The 24464-nt window shown below is 35.9% G+C and overlaps 1 protein-coding gene across 1 annotated transcript in view; it reads right to left on the bottom strand.

Moving 5' to 3' along the window:
* KIF5C (kinesin family member 5C) overlaps positions 1 to 24464 on the bottom strand; it is a 350079-nt gene that overhangs the window by 241602 nt on the left and 84013 nt on the right. The window contains exons 3-7 of the mRNA XM_053698287.1: positions 8572 to 8645; positions 5724 to 5828; positions 5385 to 5433; positions 4343 to 4398; positions 3919 to 4006 (exon numbers count right to left, since the gene is read on the bottom strand). Coding sequence (XP_053554262.1) covers positions 3919 to 4006; positions 4343 to 4398; positions 5385 to 5433; positions 5724 to 5828; positions 8572 to 8645 — 372 coding nt within the window. The remainder of the gene's footprint in view (positions 1 to 3918; positions 4007 to 4342; positions 4399 to 5384; positions 5434 to 5723; positions 5829 to 8571; positions 8646 to 24464) is intronic.

The raw sequence follows: 24464 nt of genomic DNA, 5'->3' as shown, positions 1-24464 counted from the left end.
GAGTCGACAATATCCCCCAGCTAGCGTTACACCATAAGGACTCTGGTAACCTAGTAATGTTTTTGTTCAATTTCCAGTTGTGTGTCATTGATTTATTTACAGCATATCCTTAAGTCGAGCAAGCACACTGAATTGTTTTGTTTAACCCCATATTGTAAGTTGTTTTATTTGAAATTGCTCCCTAAATTAAGCAGGCACTCTATACCTCTCCCTTAGTAATTCCCCTCTCATGACGATAGACATGCAAGGGTATTAAGCTCTCTCACGGGCAACGCTTTTGCATAGCTCTATCAAATATACAGGCTTTACTGCTAATAACTCACTTATGTCCCACAAGATCTATACTTATTATACAATAAGCCTCTTGTTTGAAATGAAACTACCCAATGTTTCCCACTATAATAAAAACTGTTATATTTATATTGCTTGTCCCCTGCTCACATCTCTCTCCCTCTCCTTTAAGTATTCCCAATAAGGAAGATCAGTGTACCTGCCTGTACTCCCAATGCTGCTTAAATGCCTCTCTGTCATGGCCCCAGGTGTGGTTTGTGTGGTTAGAGGACTGAGACCAATTCTTTATCTTTAAAATGTTACATTCAATGGGTTTGTTGGTTTCCCTCTCCCCTAGTTTTTCCCCCCACCACTATATACTCCCAACACTGTACATAGGCATAACTATCACAGACCCAAGAGTGGTCTATCTTAAGTGAAATTTGGGGTCAATTAAGGCATACATTGCATTTATCAGGTGTACTCAAAATTGAAATGTCTGACTACAAGCATGCCTCACACCTGGAAATAACATATATAATGGACTATTGTGATGAAGCATTACCCTGCAATGGATTTGATGAACGCAACTTGTTTGTTTTTCCTTCCCTTAGTTTTCCCCCTCCTTGCTCCATACTCCCAATACTATATATAAATACATCTGTCATAGACCCAAGAGTGGTCTATATAGCGAGATATTTGGGATCAATTAAGGCATACATTGCATTTAATGGGTATCTTCAAGTGTTAAAATGACTGATCTTAAGCATGCCTCACACCTTGAAACAATGTGTACAATGGACTATTGTGACGTAGCACTATACTGTATCAGCTTTGAAGTACTATGTGTATGTTTGAATTATGCCGTGTATGTTTTGTTTATCATAATAAAGCTCTTTTGAAAAAAAAAAAAAAAAATAAATAAAAAAAAAAGCGGGACTAGGATTGCTAGGATGAAGACGTAAGATAAAGCCCCATCCAGATAATTGTATGTTCTAAATCTAAAATCTAAGGGAAAGGAAAGGGGAAAACGGGATTGATCAAGCCTGACTGATCTGAAGTAGGAGATATCCTCCATCAACTATAGGAAAATAGAACAGATGGTAATAGAAAGATCCTTAAGATCCCAACATAAGAACAGAACCTGGGAAAGATGTAAAAACAGATGAAGAATTCCACTGAGAGGAATAAAAGGTCCTAGAACAACAGGGCCCACAACCAATGTGTCCTGCTGCTGATGTAAAAAGTTCCTGTTGAAGTGCATTATCAGAGGGAGAATCTCTGAATCTAGAAGGAGGAGTAGAACAATCCAGTCAGATTTTGTATCCAATATGCTATTTTACCTGAGATGGCAATGCACCATTGTTTGCAGAATTTAAAAAGGCTGTCTTCCGCATATGGCAAAACCAGTAAGAAGAATCAAGCACTGGATGAGACATACCTATATGAAATAGAGGCAAGGTATCCAACAGATCCTGAGAAAGGGTGTGAGCTTACAAAGGATCTGGATCTGAGGGAAGCAGCGTCTGTTTGGGAACATCTATTTAAAGTTTGGATACCACTACTTATACAAGTGGTTTCATTGTTATGCAGTGATCAAAATATGTTAAATGAAAATATTTCATACTTTAGATTATTCAAAGAAGCCACTATTTACACATTTTTAACTTTCTCTCAATCAACTTCATGAGATAGTCAACTTGGATGCTTTTCCAGTAGTCTTGAAGGAGTTACTATACATGTTTGCCACTTGTTTGCTGCTTTTCCTTTACTCTCCAGTCTAACTTATCACAAACATCACTATTATTATCGGTTATCTGTAGAACACCAACAGATTCTACTATAAACAAGTAACATCCTAACTAAGCGCAAACCCGAAATATAGATTATAATTATCTTTAATTATATATATATATATATATATATATATAAAAGTGTAACTTAAATTCTAACTACACCACCAATGGTGTTACCAGCAAAGCATTACCATCACATTGCATCCACCCATGCTTCATGGAGGGAACCAGGATTTGATCTGTTCATATTTTCTACGTCTAACGAAGGTACGGCAGTTAGAACCAAAAATCTCAAATTTAAACTCTTCAGACCAAATTACAAATTTCCATTGGTGTAGTCTGATGTCCATTACATGTGTCCCTTGGCACATGCTTGTCTATTATTATTTGGAAACTTCAGTAGTGGCTTATGCGCAGCAACTCTGTGAAGACCTGATTCAAACAGTCTCCTCTGAAGAGTTGATGTTGAAAACTCTTTGCTGCTTGAACTAAGTGAAGAATTTATTTGAACTCTGATCAACGGTGCTGTTAATTGGCGATTTCTGAGGGTGCCGACTATCTTATCCTGTGCAGCAGAGAAAACTGCGACAGTCCTCATGAGAACCTATTTCATTGTATCATATTATACAATGCTACAATTAGAATGAGGATAAAAGAAAGGATAGAGAATTTACAAACTGGACAAACCTCACAGATGGGAATATATTGGTCATACAAATCTTGTAAAATGGATACAAGACAGGAGCAAATGTGTGAGAGAATATTCAGATCCTAAGTTACTAGGCAGGCCAAAATGCTACACGCCACTTCTGATCCTACCTACTACCTGCCCACACCACACCCACTACTCCACCCCCACTTTGCATATGTTTTGCCATTGTGAAACACATTATAAACAAATTAAATAATGCTACAATGCAATAGATTAACAAAAATAAGTGCATAGCAGTTAGCAACATCAAATTGGTTGGTAAGACAATAGCTGGATAGAAATAGGAAGTTGTTGAAGTGAGAGGGTGGAGAATGAGTGTTGACAGTCATAGACGGTTTTAGCAGACTTGGAGATTTTCTTTTAATAATTAGCATCTCTCCCTTCTATCTCTTAACTATCTTTCTCCCCTCCCTCCTCAAGTTCAATCTCTCTTTTTACCCTCTCCCTTATCTCAGGCCATATCTTCTCTTTAAACTCTTTCTTTCCCCTCTGTCATATCTTTACTCTTATTTTTTTTCTCCCCCCTCTCATAAAGCTATCTTCTTCTCCACTTTTATTTTTCCTGTCCAATCTCTCTCTCTGACCCCCGATTACCCTCTCAAAAGTAACAGACTAGGCACTAATGGTGTTCCTACAGCCTTATAGGAATAACATATCTATGCCCTTTCTAGGATATATATATAATATCTGTTCAGATAATATTTTAGGAACATAGCCCAAAATGTGTGTTTGTCAATGCTGCAATAGGAGTGTACATTTTGCAAATGTGCTGACTCTGCTACTTACAACACGCCACCAGACAAATGGTAAGTAAAGAGTGGAAGTTTTGATAGGTATTATATTATTATAGCCAAAAAGTCCTAAAACCTGGGGGTGGGGGCAGCAACATTTTGAGTGCCTAGGGCAGCACAAAACCTAAATATGTCACTGCCTTGCATTATACTATTTTTTTTGGTTTATGACCTATTATAATCAGAGGCATGTAGGCCTACCCTAATACAACTTATATACAATTATACCTACTCTCGAAACAAAAAGGAGCCAAGTGCTTATATTGCACTAAAGTAAGTAATACAAGCACAAAGGATTGCAGGCCTGCATGAGTATCATATATGTTTCCTTTGCTACATGGTTACTTACTTGTAACAGCAACATGCCTGTTTGCTTTTCCCTCGTCTATTACATCCATCACTTCCTCAGGACTGGATACAAATCTCTCTGTACAACCCTAAACAAAACAATAATATTAAATAGGGGTACATGGAGTCTACTTAGATTGTACATTTTACGGTTTATGAAATAAAACGTGCCTAAAATTTTCAAAGTGCACACCTGGCTTTCATTTTTGGTGAATTACAAAATCTGAAAAAGCTAAAAAAAGGATACATGGAGGTATGAAGAGACTTCCTTAATCACCAGTAAAATCCAATACAAAGATTTGTTACTTTGCTTAAATTTACATTATATGGACGCCATCAGAAGTTGAGAATGGTCCCTGTGACAATCATATTGCAGATTTTGCTACTTCCAAAAGCACTTTTTTAAATAGTTAAATGAAACCTACCTTTACATAAGGGACTCTATTTTTATCTTCATGTACTGCAAGATTTGTCTTTGATACTGTAGGAAATGAGAAAAATATTAAATGAACCAATGATGTGACATGATATACAGAAATAAAATAACCCATAAAAGCAGAGTGAGCAAAGTCACCCAAAAAAAAAAAAAAATCCTTGCTATTTCTACATGAGTCATAATAAACTAAAAGTGCTCACTGTTTGCTGTGTGACCAGGCAAACTGGTACTAAATCAGTCATTCTAGTGCCTGTGTAATTCTTGATGGATGAGTGCTTGATGACAGAACAACATACATATATGATGACTCTTTTAAAGTAGACATTGAGTAGATATTTTAACTAGAATTTGAAACACAGACTCCAGGCCAAAAATTAAATTAAGTGGAAATCCATGTCCTGTACATTATTAAACTCCTTACTGCAAACAATAGCATGAGACTACTTTCTCACATCAACTAGTTTACATGTGGGATAGAATCAAACAAATGAGTTGCTAGTGCAACGCCGCCTGCAGACTCGCGGCCAATCGGCCACCAACAGGGGAGTGTCAATCAACCCGATCGTACTTGATCGGGTTGAATTGTGGCGATCTCTGTCCGCCTCATCAAAGCAGGTGGACAAGTTATGGAGCAGCGGTCTTCGTTTCTGGCGAGTCTGAAGAAACACGGGCACTCAAGCTCCATTCGAAGCTTGATAAATGGGCCTCTATGAGTCAGACAGTCCATGAATCCACTAGAGGGACCTGGAAGGTTACAAGCTGGAGACAAATGTCAGGAGATGGCTGTATCCTTGCCTCAGGGAGCATGTCGTACTCAGAGAGGCCAACTCTTCTTTTTTCATATGTCCAAATAAACACTCATATTTTTTACTTCATGCATCTGCAAGTGAACAGGCTTAAGCAGAAAGGGTCCCTCAGAAGCCTGGGAGGCCTTTCTACCTACTTCAACAGTCAGGGCAATATATCCACCAGTACTGAAATGGCTCTATGGATCTTTGAGAATAATGCAAACAATTAATGACTGCTCTTACCATCCAATAGATCTCTAATTTTGTCCAAATAAATTTCAAAGTATGAGACCTGGGAGAAGAAAAAAAAAATGTGTACATCAATGAACATAGTGTATGTATATATTGAAATCCATTATTGTCAATATTGCTTCCACATTTCCAAGTAATATGTTGCTGACTACGTTTGAATTCATAGGGCTAAACTAAATACAATCTGTATATCTTTAAGAAATTCCATCATCAAATAATTTATTGGAAACATGCAGATAAACTTCACCAAACAAGTACCCATATCCGTAGAGAATATTCATACCCCTGTGTAGTGTTCTTACTCATTACGCAATATGACAATATTTGTACCTTTATGTGAAACTCTAGATTTTCATCCATGGAATAAATGTGATCAAAAATGTCATGTGTAATTCTTGGAATTATTCCCATCAACTGATGATCATGTAATTTTCCCTAAGTGGGTAAAAAGACAAAAAAACAGGAAATGTACATGAGCGAAGATATTGTACACAGCAAAGGAGTAGCAATAGCACTACACAAATTCTTAAGGGATGCCCTATTTAAGTTTAGTGAATTTATACTTCGGGCTAGAGTGCTTGTGCAAAAGTTAGAATTGCAAAGCAAGGCCAAAAAAGAAAAAGGAACTTAGTTGACAAAAAAAAGTTTGCACTTAGTAACACTTCTGTCTCCCTAATATGAAAACATCATATTATGCTTCCATATTAGGGAGACAGAAGTGCTACTAAGTGCAAACTTTTTTGTCAACTAAGTTCCTTTTTCTTTTTTGGCCTTGCTTTGCAATGAGTGAAGATATAGTTCTAAAAATGCAATACTGAAATTAGTTAAAAAGTATAAAAAAAAATTGTTTAACAATTTATATTTGCGATTTCAAAATTGTTCCTACTATACACTGTATACTGTGTTGTGTAAATATATAGAATATAACATTTACAGCAAATTCACAGCATAAATAATGTAGACTACCTGTTTCACCCATTACAATATAACCATTTCATTCACTTGCCCTTGAGAAAGGCAAGCAGGAGCAAAACCACATTGAGGATTTAATGGTCTTGTAAGTTTAATAATTGACATTTTGCAATAAAAATAGCTCCTGAATATTACAGCATATACCAAGTTTTGATGTATAGAACTTATTACATCAGTAATTAACACACACCTAGATTACGAGTTTTGCGTTCGTGTTTTAACACGGAAAACAAATGGTCATTTCAGCGTTAAAACAGCACTGCAGCCATTACAAGTCTTGTTGGTAGAGCTGTACCGCAAGCCTTTTAACCTGTAACGCAACCTCATTCCCACACACGTAAAAAATGATGTTTTTTCATGGGACTTCTATAGCGCAGCCATTACGAGTTTTGCGGTGAGGATAAAAAGCTTGCGTTCCAGCATATACCGACACGATGCGTTCCACAATTTAAAAGCAGTAGTTATGAGTTTTACGCTACAAAACTGTTACATAAAACTCATAACTAAAGTGCTACAAAGTACACTAACACCCATAAACTACATATTAACCCCTAAACCGAGGCCCTCCCGCATTTCAAACACTATATTAAAGTTATTAACTCCTAATCTGCCGCTCCTTATATCTCCGCCCCTAATAAAATGCATTAACCCCTATTGCGCCGCTCCCCGACATCGTCACCACTAAAGTTATTAACCCCTAAACCACCGCCCTCCTACATCGCAAACACTAATTTAATATTATTAACCCGTAATCTGCCATCCGCCCACATTGCCCCCACTAGACTAAAGTTATTAAGCCCTACACCGCCACCACTATAATAAACCTATTTACCCCTAAACCGCAAGCCCTCACAACTAAATATACTAAGCTAAACTATTAACCCCTAAACTGAAAGACCCCCACTTTGCAATAAACAAATTTAAACTAGTAACCCCTAAACCCAACGCCCCTCTAACTTTATATTAAAAAAAATATCTTACCTGTCAAATTTAAAAAAAGTTAGTTTAAACTAACAATTAAACTAATAACTATTTAACTAATACTAAACTAACTACCAATTAAATAAAACTAAAATACACATTGAAAAAAATCCTAACACTTCTCTAAAAATTACAAACTATCTAATTACAAAAAATAAAATGACTAAATTACAACAAATAACAAACACTAAATTACGAATCCTGATGCTTTAGTCACATGTAGCATATATGCGTATGCCAGTGTAACAATAATACATTTTATTGCAAAACTGTTTCAATGCAAAATTAAAATGCATCTATGCACATTTGAATTTTGACCGTTATACACCTTTAAAGGGACAGTCTACACCAAATTTGTTCTTATTTAAAAAGATAGATAACCCCTTTATTACCCATTCCCCGTTTTTGCATAACCAACACAGTTATATTAATATGCTTTTTACCTCAGTGATTACCTTGTATCTAAGCCTCTGCAGACAGCCTCCTTATCTAAGTGCTTTTGACAGACATGCAGTGTAGTCAATCAGTGAAGACTCCTAAATAACTTCATGGGAGTGAGCACAATGTTATCTATATGACACACATGAACTAACACTGTCTAACTGTGAAAAACTTTCAAAATGCTCTGAGCTAAGAGGCGGTTTTCAACGGTTTAGAAATCAGTTTGAGCCTAGCTAGGTTTAGATTATAAAAAATACCACCAAGGGAACAAAGCAAATTTAATAATAAAAGCCAATTGGAAAGTTGTTTAAAATTGCATGCCCTATCTGAATCATGAAAGTTTAGTTTTGACTTTACTGTCCCTTTAAATGACATTACACTCAATATTAAAGATACAAATGACAATATGCAATTATAAGGTTTGAAACAGTGGAATCTTTACAAAATTTAATATTTTAATTTTTCAAGGATATAATGTATAGTTTTTGGACAATGGTTATTACATTCATTTGTTAGAAAAGCAAATCAAGAGACATTAAATACATCTTGCTTTTGTGTACAAATTGTGTTTGATGCCATGATTCGTAGAGAGATAAACAAAACAAAAAAAAAAAAAAAAAAGCTTTTCAACCACTGATTTGCAGCATTAAAGAATTAGTTTTTTAGCCTCTAAAGAGATTGTGGGACAAGAAACGATTTTACACAAAAGGAAGGACTGAAACACTTAAATCTCACATAAAATTATCAGGTGCTACACTGAAATTTGAAGAAAAAAAAGGATTACCTCCATTGTGTGTGTTTTTCCAGATGAGGTCTGACCATAAGCGAATATTGTCCCATTGTAGCCGTCCAAAACATCTTGAAGGAAAAATAAAATAATTCTTTTTATACCTTGCTTAGCATATTAAATAGTTTACAGTAGGACTTCGCAAAACCTGGGAGACAGCTCATAGAATATATTTCTCTCTCTTACAATTTTCCGTTATTCTGCATAGCTGAAGAATATTTCAACATAAAATACATTCATGCCTGTGTTAAACCACAGATAATATCTGTCAAATAGAATGTTAAAGTATCAAGATTACCTTAGAGGAAGCCACAAGTGTTTGTAGAGAAATGTACATCATTAGCAGCCAGTAGTGTCACTAAGAAATGTGGGTATACAGACGATTGGCATTCAGCAACAGGTACAAAGGGTGAGCTCAGCACAATAATTTATCTAAAAACGTGCTAATCACTCTGAGCATCTGCTACTCCAATCTGCCAAAGCTACAAAGTGGACAGCGACAGAACAACTAAACAGTAATAAACTTTTATTCAAGGGACATATGCCCACTTAGTCAAACAGCAAAGTTTAAGACCATTATGGTCCAGTGCCATCCTCTTTTCAGACTTTATATACAAACGTTTTGGGACACATAAGAGTTGAAGATTATGCATACTGGCTGTTATTTTAACATTTTAGTGTAAAGAGTTTTTTTCATAATAAAATAAATCATTTTTGGAAGCTTCAGCTGAGAGCTATAATAATTGCTCTTTTAAATGTAAATTTGACTGGACTATGAGTTTATACAATCCTAAATTTAAAACTGTGTTAAGGTAGATTTCTCTCTGTTCTCTTTGGGACCGACTAATACTTCAAAGCTAAGCCTGACAGCTTGACTATGCAGGTTTGTACTGCACACATATAAAAGCCCTTTAATATGTGAATACAATCTTTTCATTTTTGGGAATATTTATTGGTGCAAAACAGTATTATACTATAAGTTTTTTTTATTTTGTTTTTGAGCTTCTGAGAAACACTCAAGTCAAAATAAACTTTCATGATTCGGAAAGAAAATGCAGTTTTAAGACACTTTCCAATTTACTTCCATTATTAAAATCTTTTTATATTCACACTTTCTGGGGAACAAGATCCTACTGAGAATGTGCACAAGCTCACAGGGTATACGTATACTAGTCTGATTGGCTGATGTCTGTTATATGATACATGGGGCCAGAAAATGGGAGAAACAAAATGCTTATTTGAAATTCAGAGTAGGTGTTATTGCCTTGTCTTTTTATTATGCACATGTTAACTATGCAATTCTACTGTATTGAGTCGTCCTAATAGCAGAATGATTTGTTGGGAGCTATGTTATACATTAATGCATATTTTTCATTCCATTAAATATTGAATAAAACTGCTAAATTTATTTCATTTTCTTAATTGCACACTCCTTTAAAAGGAAAAAAAAATTGTAGCTTCTGAACAGTTGCATTGACCTTTCACATCAACCAGGTGCAACTGCAGATACAAATGTGCTCTAAAAAATGTGCATCCTAAATGAAGACACACACATAGCACAAAGATTTAACAGGCAAGATATTATGCAGTTGTTGCACGTAAAATATATGGCTAGTGTAAGAGTAAAGTACTATGCATATGGACAGGCTGACGACAGACCGGGAGAAAAGAGCGAGTTTATTATAAACACACACACACACATATACACACATACATACATCTTACTGTGGCAGTGCTAATGAAGAAATATACAGAGAGAAAAAAAAAAAGAGGAGGAAAAAAGTGCCTGAGAAATCCCTCTTCCAGTCTGTCTGAGGGAAAAACAAGGCTACACCTTTATACAATGGGCTCCATTTATCAAGCTGCAATAATGGAGCCCCAGTATTTCAGACTCACGTTAAGTAGCAGTAGTCTTAAGACTGTTACTACTTAACCACTCCGCCACTTAAAGTTTGGTGCATTTCAGCCATCCCAATTAGATTCGATTGACAAGTGGCAGCATGGCACAAGAGGTGGCTTGTACAATTTTAAATGCAGGCAGCGCATGCTGCATGCTCGCAGCGAGGCTCGGCAGATGAAGTTCATGACAGCGAACCTCATCCGCTCTCTGAAGCCATTATAAAAACTCTGCTTTCTTTTATTTGCAAATGAAGAAAAACAATTCATGTTTAACTGATAAATTCACTTATTTCATGTTGGTGAGGGTCCATGAGCCATAACATATGAGATTCAATGCATGTACACTAGGAGAAGGCAAAATAAAACACAAGCCAAGAGCTTTTAGTCCCCCTCACTTCCCCTGCATACCTCAGTATAACGTATAGCCAACAAAGGAGAGTAACAGAAAAGTAGTAAAAGTAGGGTAAATTAGTTGCATACAAAATGGGCTGGCCTTGTGGTCTCTCACCACCAAGAAAGAAATTAATTGATCAGGTGCGCATACATTTTGTTTTCTCTTTCATAAGGTGTAGAAAGTCCACAAGCCATCACACACACTAATATGTCCAAAGGAGAGCACTCACAACAGGGTGCTGGCTTGAGCAAATATTCCATAGTACAAAAGTAAGCACTCACTGGATTTTTCCTTAGATTGTGCTTGTGACAATTCAGGGATTTTTTTATAGAATGATTATTTCTTACAACCTATAGTTCCTAATGTACAATCCTAACTAAGACACACAACATTTAGTATCCTTGCTCAATAATTTTGATCGGAAGGAGGATTATGTTTTTGCTTCCCTGGGCGTAACAGCTTTATATACAACAATACAACACGGAAAAAGGCATTGAGAGTGTAAAGTTCTTTCTGGAACAGAACAAAAAATTAGATTCCAAACAAGTCAGATTCATTACTTAGGCAATACAATTTATGATAAAAAAAATATATATTTTTCAGTTTGACAGAAAAATCTATTTACAAATATGGGGCACAGCCATGGAAGCAAAATTTGACCCAAACTTTGCCAATTTGTACTTTTTTTTTTACCAAAACGACAAAAAATGTGGAATAACCCCTTCTTAGATAATATTGTTTTATTTGGCAGGGAACAGAGGAGTTTAGCAATTTTGTCTCCGAACTAAATATAAAATTACCTAAATCTAAAATTCACGAAAACAATGCAATAAAAACCAAAAACTCACATTAATACAGACACCAATGGGTATCTGTAAACCGATAGTTGCCACCATCAAGGATGGATTAAAAACATACCATACGGACAGTTTCAAAGAATGAAAAGAAATTGCTCACAAGAGGAAGAGTTTGAGAAAGCAGCACTCAACCTCAAACAAAAGTTTAGAGAAAATAAATTTCCAGAAAGTACAATAAAGAATGCAAATAAAAAAGTTAAGAACACACAGGGAAGCAAGCGCCTAGTGCCAAATGGGCCTAATAGTTCAAGAAAAAACAAAAATGAAAATAAAAATAAAAAAAAGGGACAGTTCAGCAAAATGAAACCAGGAACATTTCAACCTATAATAGTGCAGCAAAATAGAAAAGATTCTAAACAAACATTGGGGTATCCTAAAAATTAGACACAAACCAATGAATCCCCAAAAGTTACATACAAATAAGTATGAGTTTGAAAAAACATCTTAGCTCCTACAGTTCTAAAGAGATATAATTTAGAAATAAACCTCTTTTAAAGTTGTTGTTTTTTTTTAAGCGGCTGAAAAAAAGTGTCTGTTGCAACCATACCTGATAAAAATAAAGAAATGAACAAATGGATCATAAAAACAGACACTAGGGAAATACCAATTGAGAGTTTTCTGCAATGTAAATCAGAATACTTGGTGCATGTACTTGAATGCACATGTAGGGCATACGAACGAGGAGCCTAAAAAGAAGAGTTTTAGAACATATTAAACATTAAAAAGGTGAGGAATCTATATAAAGACTAGGTACACATTTTGAAGTTTTACACATTTTGAAGATCAAAGCTATAGAACAAATTCCAGCTTCAAAAGAGAGAGAGATTAATGTAACTCCGGAGGAGAGAAACCTTCTGGATTCTCCATCTTAAAGCAATGCACCCTCTAGGTTTTAACAAATATATAGTCCTAGCAGCTTTTCTGTAATTCCATGTGTTTATAATCCTATTATCTTTTATTTCTAATACGCAACTTTCCTTCGCTCAAGAAAATATTTTAAATATTCACTCAACTCCAAGATGTTAAAGAAATAAAAATTCTTTATTTTTGGCCAAAATCCATGTATAATATACATATTACTCCCCATGTTTTAATACTCCATTAGTGTCTAGAAAAAAACACATCTCTATATAAAAATACCAATTTGCTTACCTGATAAATTAATTTATTTTGTGGTGGTGAAAGTCCACAATTCATTAGTCCTGGGAATTAGTCTTCCTGGCAACTAGAAGAAGGAAAAGATTCCCAAACTCCAAGAGCTCTATAAAACCTCTCCCACCTTACTGGTAACTAGTCTGATGTATAGCCAAGCAGGAAAGGTAAAAAGAAAAATGAGAGCAAAAAAGGTGCATGGAAAAAAAGAGGTGCAATAAAACTTTTTTTTTTTTTAAACTTTAATAAAAAAATAAAAATAGGGTGGGTGGGGTCTTATGGACTCTCACCCCCAGGAAAGAAATTAATTTATCAGGTAAGCATAAATTAGATTTTCTTACATACAGGTGGTGAGAGTCCATGATCCATTACTCCTGGAAAACTAATACCCAAGTAGTGAAGTCCACAAGTAGGGTGAAACAAGCATGACATATAGATTTTAACACGTGTAAATATAACAAAACCAGATATTACTGCCTGGAGGACTTCTTACCAAAGGCCACTTTGGAATAAGCAAAAAAAAACAAACATCCAAAAAGGAAAAATTAAGAAAAAGTATAGAAAGAAGACCAGAACTCTCTAGCAAATATGGTCAACTAAAGGTTCATTTTAAAAAAACAAAAACACAAAAAAAAACAAAAAAAATTTGACCTAGAAAAAATGGGCGGTAAAAAAAGCCTATGGGGTAGATTTACCCCAGAAACTTAAAAGGCCATGATACCCAAATGTTGAAACACTTGAAAGTGATGCAGCATAACTGTAAAAAGCCGACTATAAAATATCACCTGAACATCTCTATGTAAAAAAGAAAGATATTTTACCTCAAAATGTCCTAAGTATTCAAACCCCATTGTAAAGGACTTTAAGCAGCAAATCAGTATGTCTGTCCCAGGACAGCCAAGGGAGTGAGCCTCGTGCACACTCATGTTATTTCCCTATTCAATTTAAGGAAGTTTACTATGAAATCTCATGAGAGTTATGTCAAATCTCATGAGATCACAGTAAAATAGTTCATGACCTTAGCACTGTTGATGCCAATTGGCTGCAGTTCATTTCTTCCCCTTTTTTTTACCTACAACTGGACAGCAGCTGAAGTATAACTTTTTACACAGAACTTACTCTGCTGAGCTGAGGAGATTGTGAGGTAAAATATCTTCCTTTTTTACATAGAGATGCTCAGGTGATATTTTCCTGTCAGCTTTTTACAGTTATGCTGCATGAGTTTCAAGTGATTTAGCATATGAGTATTATGTTCCTTTAAGTAGCAGCGGATCCAATCGGGATTATTGACATCCTTACAAGCGGCCGATTGCAAAGGTGTCAACAATGCATGGGCGGCATTGCACAAGCATTTCACAAAAAATGCTTGTGCAATGTTAAATGCTGACAGTGTATGCTGTCGGCATTTAGCGATGTGGGGCGGGCATGATTTGCTACAGCGAATCATGTCCGCCTGGCATATGATAAATTGACCCCAATGAATAAACAAAAAGCTTAAACCAAGAAGCCAAATACACAGCCATAACTAACTTGTCCTTTTCAAGAACCAGAAAAAAAAAAAAAAACAGATCAAATAGATTGTCTGAAATCCTATATAGCCTTCAGATAAAAACTACAAAGCACTAACAACATCCAAAGTATGGAGAAGCCTCTCCATAGAAAGCTTAGGACAAAAAGAAGGAACAACCATTTCCAACTTTGTCCAAAGACACCACTTTAGGCAAAAAAAACAAACAAAAACAAGATAAGAAGAGACACAAGAAACTCTCCTAGCAGAGAATATTGCCACAAAAAAAAACTGTCCAAGGCAAAAAGCACATATGAATAGGTTAAAAAAGAGGAGCCTGCAAAAACCATTAAAACCAAATTAAGGTTTCAAGGAGGATAAAATAGCTTAATCTTAACTAAAGCCAGAAGAAAAACATGGAAAGCAATCTTCCTGTAAAATTAAAACCAGAAAGAGTTAAAAGGAAAAATCCTTACTCATACACCAGGAAATAAACCATATAGAAAACCTTCCTAGTCACAGGTTTATAAGGCTAAACAAAAATCTCAACTGCAGAAAAAAAATGACATTTCTCTATCTAGGAACTAAACATTCAATCTCCAAGCCATCAAGTTTAGAAACTTGAGACCCTGATTAAAGAACAGAACCTGAGACAGAAGATCTAGCCACAGAGAAAGAAGCCATAGAGGACAAATGGACATCTGAACTTGATCCGCAAACCAGATTTTGCAAGGCCAAGCCTGAGCAAACAGAAACATAGATATATCCTGCCTAATCCTCTAAATCACCTTTGAAAAAAGAACTAAAAGAGAAAAAGATATAAAAGCTAAATGAAACAACCAAATGAGCTATAAAATCATCTAAAAACTCTGCATGAGGACCCCTAGACCTCCCAAAAAACCTGGGATGCTAGATGATCAATTGTGAAGACATCAAATCTATATCTGGGGAACCCCAAATAATCAATCTAGAAAACATCAAGACAAAGAAAACATTCCCCCTAATGCAAGCACAGATGACATTGGGGTAGATTTATCAAGCAGCAGATGCTGCAATCCCCCGTAGTTTCAGGTTCTTTTCAGTCTTAAGACCGCTGCTCCTTAACTCGTCCGCCACCTCTGAGGTGGTGAATAGCAATCATGATTAACACCCCAGGGGGCGGTATTGCACAAGCTTGTCACACAAAATGCTTGTGCAATGATAAATGCTGACAGTGTATGCCATCGGCATTTGTCGACGTCGGACGGACATGATCGAAATCGGCCCCATTGTCTGAATACAAAACACAGATGAGAATCATTCTCAGCAGGTGCAAACTATGAAGGACCTTAAAAATACACGAAGCTTCCAAAATATATATTGAAAAACACTTTACCCAAGGAGAATAAACTCCCTGCGTCTTCAGAGACCCCTAAAACTACACCCCAGCCTGAAAGACATGCATCTGTCATTAACACAGACCAGATGCGACAAATAAAACAAGCCCCCAGAAGGATAGGACGATAATCCAGCCATCAAGAAAGGGATTCGCTTGTCATGGGAACCAAATAAATTCTCTGAAAAAGAACCCTGCACCATAGATGAAGCGTACAAAGCTGAAGAGGCCTTCTGAAACCGAGTGAAGGGAATAATATCCAAAAAGGTTATTAGGCCTAAAACTTCTACACAACAAAGCTACAGACTAAAGATAAGAGTAAAGCTAAAATAAGCTACAACCTTCTATGATCTGTAAAATAAAATCACACAGAGACTAAATCTAGTTACAAAACCCAGAAAAAAAATAATCTGGTCTGGGGAACTCTTTAGAAAGCAGAAAAACAGGCCAAATGGAAGAACAACAAACTAGAAAATGTGATGAAGATCTTTGTGAATAGGAAAATATCCTATAAAACTATTGTGGACATAAACTGACCTTGCTAAATAAATTCCTGTGTACCCTGTGATGCCCATCTTTCACCACCTACCCAAAACTCACAAGGATGTAAGTAATCCTCCCGGTCGCCCAATTATTTCGGGCATTGGCTCACTTTTTGAGCCATTGTCACAATGGGTGGACTCCATCCTACAGCCCTTAGTCAAAGGCCTGAGCAGTTATCTCAGAGACTCAGGTCATCTCATCTCACTCCTTGAGGATGTTGAGTGGCATGAGGGCTTTGGGTGGGTGGTGATAGATGTGTATCGCTTTATTCCAATATCCCTCATGCCTTAGGAATTAGGGCCATACATTTTTTTCTCAAACAAAGAACTAATTATTCTGATGTGTTCTGTGCTTATATTTGTGAATGTGTCGAGTTCCTACTGTCCCATAATTTTTTTATGTTTGACAAGTATTTTTTACAAATTTGTGGTACAGCGATGGGGGCTAAGTTTGCCCCCTCATTTGCAAATTTGTTTATGGGATGTAGGAGCTCGGCACATTATTTAACACAGATAATCCCTTTAAGAACAATATACATTTATATATGAGATATATAGATGACCTAATTTTTACTGTTAAGGGAGTTTTTGTTTTTGAGGATTTTCTAAGTTATATCAATGAGAATGAATTGAGTTTGGGGTTTACAGGTGGCATGCATATGAGTGAGGCCCAATATCTGGATTTGAAATTGATTGGTTGTGTTCAAAGTGGTCGTGTCATGACTGACACTTAAAGCAACACGATTTTGCATGCCAGGTCATGTCACCCCAAACATTTAATCAAGTCTATACCCAAGAGCCAATTCTTGAGACTACGCAGGAATGCGTCAACTGACGCATTTTTTGAGAAACAAGCAAAGGATCTTAAACTAAGGTTACAAGCCAGGGGCTATCACCCGGCATCATTAGACAAAAATATATCAGAGGTGAGGGAGGAGCATCTTGCTAACAAAAGAAAGGGACACACTAAAAGGGAAACAGATGGTTTCTCGAAATCAACAGTGTTTTCCACACATTTTTCCTCACAATACAATGAGGTGTGTAATATTCTAAAAAGGAATCTGATCCTCTTGGAGGGCGATGAGGTTCTGACCCCCCATATAAAGAACATTAAGTTTGTCTCAAAGAAAGCCCCAACTCTGGGAAATATGCTAGCCCCAAGTCTAGTTTCAAGCTGTCCTAACAAAAATAAAACCAATTGGCTAAATCGCAAGGGAACTTTTTCTTGTTTATCATCCAATTGTGGATGTTGTGAGGTTGTCTCCAGAGGGGACACTTTTAGGAGCATGTCGACAGGCTTAACTTACAAAATCAATTATTATGCTAATTGTTCTTCCACTTTCGTGGTTTATCTGTTGGAGTCCGTTTTTGTGGGGTCCAATACGTTGGTCAGACCTCCCGCACCCTCAGAAAACGAATGGGAGAACATAAGAGAGATATAAAATATTATGTCAAGACGTTGAGTGTTGCAAACCATTTAAATTGGTATCATTTTACAAATGTTCCTAACTTCAATGTTAAGATTATAGATAGTATGCATTTACCGCCAAGGGGTAGCAATAAATTTAAAATACTCACAAAAAAAGAATTATTTTGGATTTTCACTTTAAATACATGAGAACCTCATGGTTTAAACAAAGAGTGGGACATAAGTTTTTTTATAGATTAAATTAAAGAGATTTATACTATATATTTCCCCATTTTGCTATACTGTGTGTTTTAATTTATGATGGATCTAGTTTAATTCATTGCTGTTCTTTATATTCTTACACATTAGGATTCTGTTTTCTTAATAAAATTAACATATTTGAATATCAAATTGCATATAGATATCTGTTAGCAATGTATGACCAGTTTCATCTCACAGTAATTAACACTCAGATACAATGTTAAGTATTTAACAGCAAAGTCCACACTCTTTCAGGTCTCCCTTTAATATTCCTTGCTACCAAGTTTTAAAGTTTAACATGATCTCACATTGTAGCTAATTTGTTACCAATAAGCAGCGTATCTTAAATGTTTGTTAATGTTGTAAATTCTAATCATCACAGTCATGAATGTGTTATGATAAGATAGTATCCTTCTGATCATTGTTTTTAACTGTTATCACATGTTTTGGTGTTTCCGAATTTGTTACCTATGTGATTGGTGCAGATTCGTATTTATGCATGCCCTGTGTAACAAAAAATTATCCTATGACTAAGTGCCTTGAGGCCTGAAACGCGTAAGGACACGCCCCCTTTCTCACCTCCATACCTGTGTGTTTTGTTGTTACCTGTTATGAAGAAGTCTGGATTAAATATCCATTTTTTGCAATAATATTTTTGTGCTGCTCATTTTTCCTTTTGCTACATTTGGGACTGCTTGGTCCTTACCTCGAGCCTGCACCTTTCCCATCACCAGAAGCTCTCTAGCCGCACGGAACACATCTATCAGCACCGGAAGCTCTTACCCGGCGTCTGGAGGATCAGCTGGCCGGTCTGCCTGGAGCTACGCCTTCCCCTTTTTTACGCTTGCTAAATAAGAGTCAGAATAAATCATATTTTCAACAAATAAACCCTGAGAAAATAGTTCAAAGCCTTTAAATCCATAACAAAACTGAAAGTCCCTTCCATTTTTTGGAACAAAGATGATATTTAAAAAAATCCCAATCCTTTTATGGATCCCAGATCAGAAAAAGACTAAAAAAAAAAAAAAAAAACACCTTTGCCTACAGAGAATTCTATGGAATAAATGACAGAGAAAACGTTGTCCTGGGATGCCCATTTTAAAACCTATTTAGTAATCCTGAGAAACTATGTTTAGAACCCAAGGACTCTGAACAGACAAAAACTAAGCCTCCTGAAAAAAGCATAATTTACCCCTACCAGAAAATCTGAATCGGGGGCTGACTAACAATATTTTGCTAGTTGTAATAAATTACTAGAAGGCAACATACTAAAACAAACCTTATGTTTGCAAAGCTGCTTTAAAACTCACTAACTTAATGCCGAATTGGCCGAGTGAGAAGGTTACTTGCTAGATGATATGTTCAAATCTGAATTTGACTTCCATGCAAAAAGATTTAAAATTTACCCATATACTTCTTGTCCTGGGAAAGAAAAAAACTCCTTACCTACAGACACACAAAAAAAAAAAAAAACACAATCTAAACTAGAACCAAACACCCTCTTTCCTAAAATAAAGAATATCAGCCAACCAGGAATTTAACCATAAAGCCCTTCTGGAAAGAAATGCTATTCTTAGCATAAGAAATACATGCATAAACAGAAAAACAAAGCCAAGAGATAAATAAAATCTTTACTAGCATAAAGATTAACCAAATGGAGGAAGCTGCAACCAGAAAACTACTTGCTGAAAGGCTCTCCTATGAAAGGATTCCCGCTACCATCAAATGAACGATCGGTCACACAGCCAAAATAGAAATAGCCCCATCCATCTTAGGAACAGACTCCCAAAGTTCAATAGCAGAGGCTGGCAAAGAAAAAAAACTTTTAAACCCTTCCTAAAGAATAAAAAGGACTACCTGACCACTACTATAAACTATCTCAGAGACAGCATCAGGAAAAAACAAACTCTTGAAAGCAGCAGGTTAAAAAATAAAACGCAAAAGCTAAAACAGATGTATCCTCAGATACCATAAAATCTTTAAAACCCCAAAATACATAACACATTTTTTTAACCCCTAAACAACCCTAATGTACCCTGTACGTCGCTGGTCGTTAAGGGATTGTGTGGCGAGCAAGCATATTAGTCCCTCCCTCCATCAGGAAGGCTTGCTATAATAGCGTGGTCTGGCAGGGTACTAATAACAGCACCCCCATAGAAAGACCAACAATGTACAGGGTACATTGCTGGTCATTAAGGGGGCTAAAAAGAAAATGAAGATCTTCAACCAAACAAGCAAAAAAAAAAAAGACGATAATTCTATATTCGGATCAAAGAGAAATGCTAGATCACCATATAAAATCTCACCCACCAAGGACAAATCAGCTGAACTGGGATCAGAAACATTGTCCAATACAGACTTATAATCAGTGGAAAATAGAAACTCACCTTTGACGCTTACATAAAACGAGGCCTTGGTACTAGTATCTCAGACACAGTAGGGCGTATAAAACAAACAGAAGGAGGGCAGATACCTTTACAAGCAAAAACAGCATTAGACTGACATAACGCCTCTTATCAACAAGGCCTGCACAGCTGAGCTGGAGGCAAAATATCAGTAAACCTAAAATACACACACTTAACATTAGTATGAAAGTGTTCAGAAGAACTATCTTCTAAAGTAGTTTTAGTGACAAAAACCAGAAGGCTCCATGATAGTGTAAACTACAAATAAGTAGAAAGCACAATTAAAAAACTATATCTTAAAAAGCAAAACGAAAATCATACCCCATAGCAGCCGAGGCTGCAAAGCACTAACCCAACACCAAAAATACTAATGCGTTTGGAAAACAGAGAGCGTTAAAAAGCGGTCGTCCAAATAGCACGCTTAAAAAACAGAAAAGGAAGATGCGCGAAAACTGATGTGAGTAAAAAAACGAAGCGCACCAAAAACTACATGCGTGTGCGCAAAAAAGACATGTGCTATTCCAAACGCCCACTAACCCAATCGGTCATTATATGCTAATCTGAAAGCTGATGTGCGCAAACTCAGCGAACACAAATAACAAGTGCACATTTTTTTAAAGAAGAATAGACCTTAAAGTGAAGTTAAACTTTGATGAATGAAAAAGCCCGGTTTTTAAAAATACTATTAAAAACAGGGGCACTTTCATTCATCAAAGTTTAGAAAGCAGCCGTTTTGTTTTAAAAACTTAGCTTTGTTCTTTTCACAGCCAGAGCAGCTTCCCCCACCCGGAGATCCTCTCTTCAAACGTCATCAATAACTAATCCGGCTTCATCCAATCATGGCTTTCCCCCCAGGGGAGTCATTGCCTGAGGCCATGCCGTGATTGGAGGAAGCCGATTTAGTCATTTATGACGTGGCTGTGAAAAGAACAAAGGTAAGTTTTTAAACAAAACGGCTGCTTTCTAAACTTTGATGAATGTTTGTAATAGTATTTTTAAAAAACGGCCTTTCATTCATCAAAGTTTACCTTCACTTTAAAAAAAAAAGTGCCATACTAAACAAAAAAACATTAAATACCATTCCCTAGGCAACAGAGTATAAAAGTTAAAACTTTTTCTGTAAAAAGATACTTTGTAGTTGAATTTATGCATACAATTACACCCATACTGGCATAAATAAGAGTGAGGAGTCCAAGTAGCCAAACCCTCTGACAAATTGAAAGTAATTTACAAAAAGCATAAGGAATATGCCTACGAGTGATGTCACTTCTGATCAGGCAAGACTGCCGAAAGGAGCAGTTCAAAACAGAAGCTTCAGCCAGGAACGCTGACTTTCTACATAGTGGACCAAAAGGATTTACCCTCCCTCCTCTGGCCATTCAAACTAAATTGAAAAGACTCCTAATATAGTAACTTTTTTCTGCTTGATGGGGATACAAATAGGTGGGTGTAGTTGTTTTAAATAAATGTTATAGTTTATACCCTATAGTTTGACGGTATCACTTCTTTTGGATGTATTAACAAAGGAAAAGGAAGGCTGTACCACCGACTGGGAAATACTTCCCCTGCATGCACATCTCACACCTAACACATTTGAGGTAATATAAAGGTGAGCAAGTTTTTTTGGTAGATAACACACACTGAATATGAAAATACTAAACCATCAGTGATTTTTCTGTTTTCTCTCCCTTTGTTTGCGCACTGACTGACACCCCCCCCCCCCCCCCCCCCCGGTTTTGTATATATACACACACAAATGCAAAATCACCGGATATATTAAGAGGTTTTCCTTTGTTGTTGTTTTTGGCCATATCTACACAGAGCTAAAAAGTAAATAATGTGGTGTAAAATCTTCAAATTATGTGTGTTATGTTGTGATTTAGGTTTCAGGACCATGAAATTAAAGGGTTATATGTTCTATTTCAAAACCAGAAGGAAACATTGTTGGGTAACATTACTGACACTAACAGCATACACAGTGGCAAGTATGCACATTTATGTGTACTTCAGAGCATATGACCCTTTTCTCAACCATTTATGGCACCATTTTCAAATTCTGGAATTAGGTTTTTAATCAAAAAATGTTTGCACTTCAGGTTCTTCAACTTTACTAAACACATAAAAGCTGATCATATACAAAATTAAGTGTGCATTCAGTCTTAGGTGAATATATATATATATATATATATATATATATATATATATATATATATATATATATATATAAATAAAATAAATAGTGCTTTTACTATGAAAAACTTATAATAATCACATTCGGATCTTTTAGTCTCCAGAATTGAATGACAAATTACACAGCGGACAAGAGCTGAGTTCAGTTTATAAAATATATCTTTATCACCCTCAACCCATGATGAGTTCCAATTAGAAAAAAACAGCTGCCAGTGAGTGGGCTTTCTTGCTTTGGAGTGTATATGTACTGACACAATGTAGTCCATATTTAAAATGTATGAGAGGTGAAACAATTTAAATATAATTTTTTATGTCTTTACACAAGGTGAACTGAAGATGTGCTGAAATTCTATCACGTAAAACAAGTCTATTGACCTGCCCTGATGTATAAACCTGTGATGCAATTATTTATTTCATTCAGTCTTACATATAAATAAAACAGATATCCCAGTGTGTTCATCCTAAGTACAGGAAATGAAATGTCTTGAAGACAAGTATAATACAGAGTAATAAGTAAATCCTAGACCTTTTTGCACAAGTCTATATTCTGTGGCTGCAACAAAACACAGGTTTATGCATCAATTTACTTCTAATTTATGGCACTGTTATAGATTTGAAAGGCAAACAGCCAAATGCTTTATAGATCTGTAGCACAGGCACTTAATGATGTCTTGTAACCATGGTTTTTATCTCCCTGGGGAACCATATTGGATAATGACTTAAAGGGCAAAAAAACATGTATATATTTCCATTTAAATAGGGAAAAACCATTTCCAGTATTTAGATGGCTGTTCTTTGCTGGTAGAATAAGAAAATGCAAATTGAGGTTTATGGAAAACACAATAGCAAGGTAAAACCTAGATCAAAACCATTTATAGAAAAATATATTTAAAAGGGGACATTAAACAATAAATGAATACTGTACTAGATAGAAGGATGCATTCAAATAAAAGATTAGTCTGAGAATAACATGCAGATGTATTTTTTAAAGGTTCATTAGCGGTTTAAATAGTGACAAAATAAGTTGTAACTTAGGTTACCTTCTCTGCTGTGGCCAATTAGAGACAGTTATAAATAGGTAACTAGAGAATGCAACCAATGGCTGTGTGCAATATAACGGTGTTCTGCACTTCCACTTCTAACAGTAACTGAAAAGCTCACAATTTCAGAATGGAATTACAGGAAAAGGGGACAAAATAAATATATTGCAGAGGTTTTTTTATATATACAGTATATACACAATTTATCCTTTTACATTACCATCGCAAAGTGTTTAAAGGGACAGTCAAGTTAAAAAAAAACAAAAAACTCATGTTTCAAATAGGGCATGTAATTTTATAACAACTTTCCAATTTACTTTTATCACAAATTTTGCTTTGTTCTCTTGGTATTCTTAGTTGAAAGCTAAACCTAGGAGGTTCATATGCTAATTTCTTAGACCTTGAAAGCCGCCTTTAATCTAAATGCATTTTGATAGTTTGTCACCACTAGAGAGCATTAGTTCACGTGTTTCATATAGATAACATTGAGCTCATGCACGTGAATTTACCATGGAGACAGCTCTGATTGGCTAAAATGCAAGTCTGTCAAAAGAACTGAAATAAGGGGGCAGTCTGCTAAAGCTTAGATACAAGGTAATTACAGAGGTAAAACGTGTATAATTATAACTGTGTTGGTTATGCAAAACTGGGGATATGGTAATTAAGGGATTATCTATCTTTTAAAACAACAACAATTCTGGTGTTGACTGTCCCTTTAAAAGGGACAGTCAACACCAGAATTTTTGTTGTGGTAAATTCACATACATGAGCTCAATGTTATCTATATGAAACACGTGAACTAATGCCCTCTAGTGGTAAAAAACGATCAAAATGCATTTAGATTAGAGGCGGCCTTCAAG

The sequence above is a fragment of the Bombina bombina genome, chromosome 1 (genome assembly GCF_027579735.1).
Source record: "Bombina bombina isolate aBomBom1 chromosome 1, aBomBom1.pri, whole genome shotgun sequence".
Taxonomy (NCBI): Eukaryota; Metazoa; Chordata; class Amphibia; order Anura; family Bombinatoridae; genus Bombina; species Bombina bombina.
The sequence above is the reverse complement of the archived record's forward strand: the minus strand, read 5'-3'. Positions and strand labels throughout refer to the sequence as shown.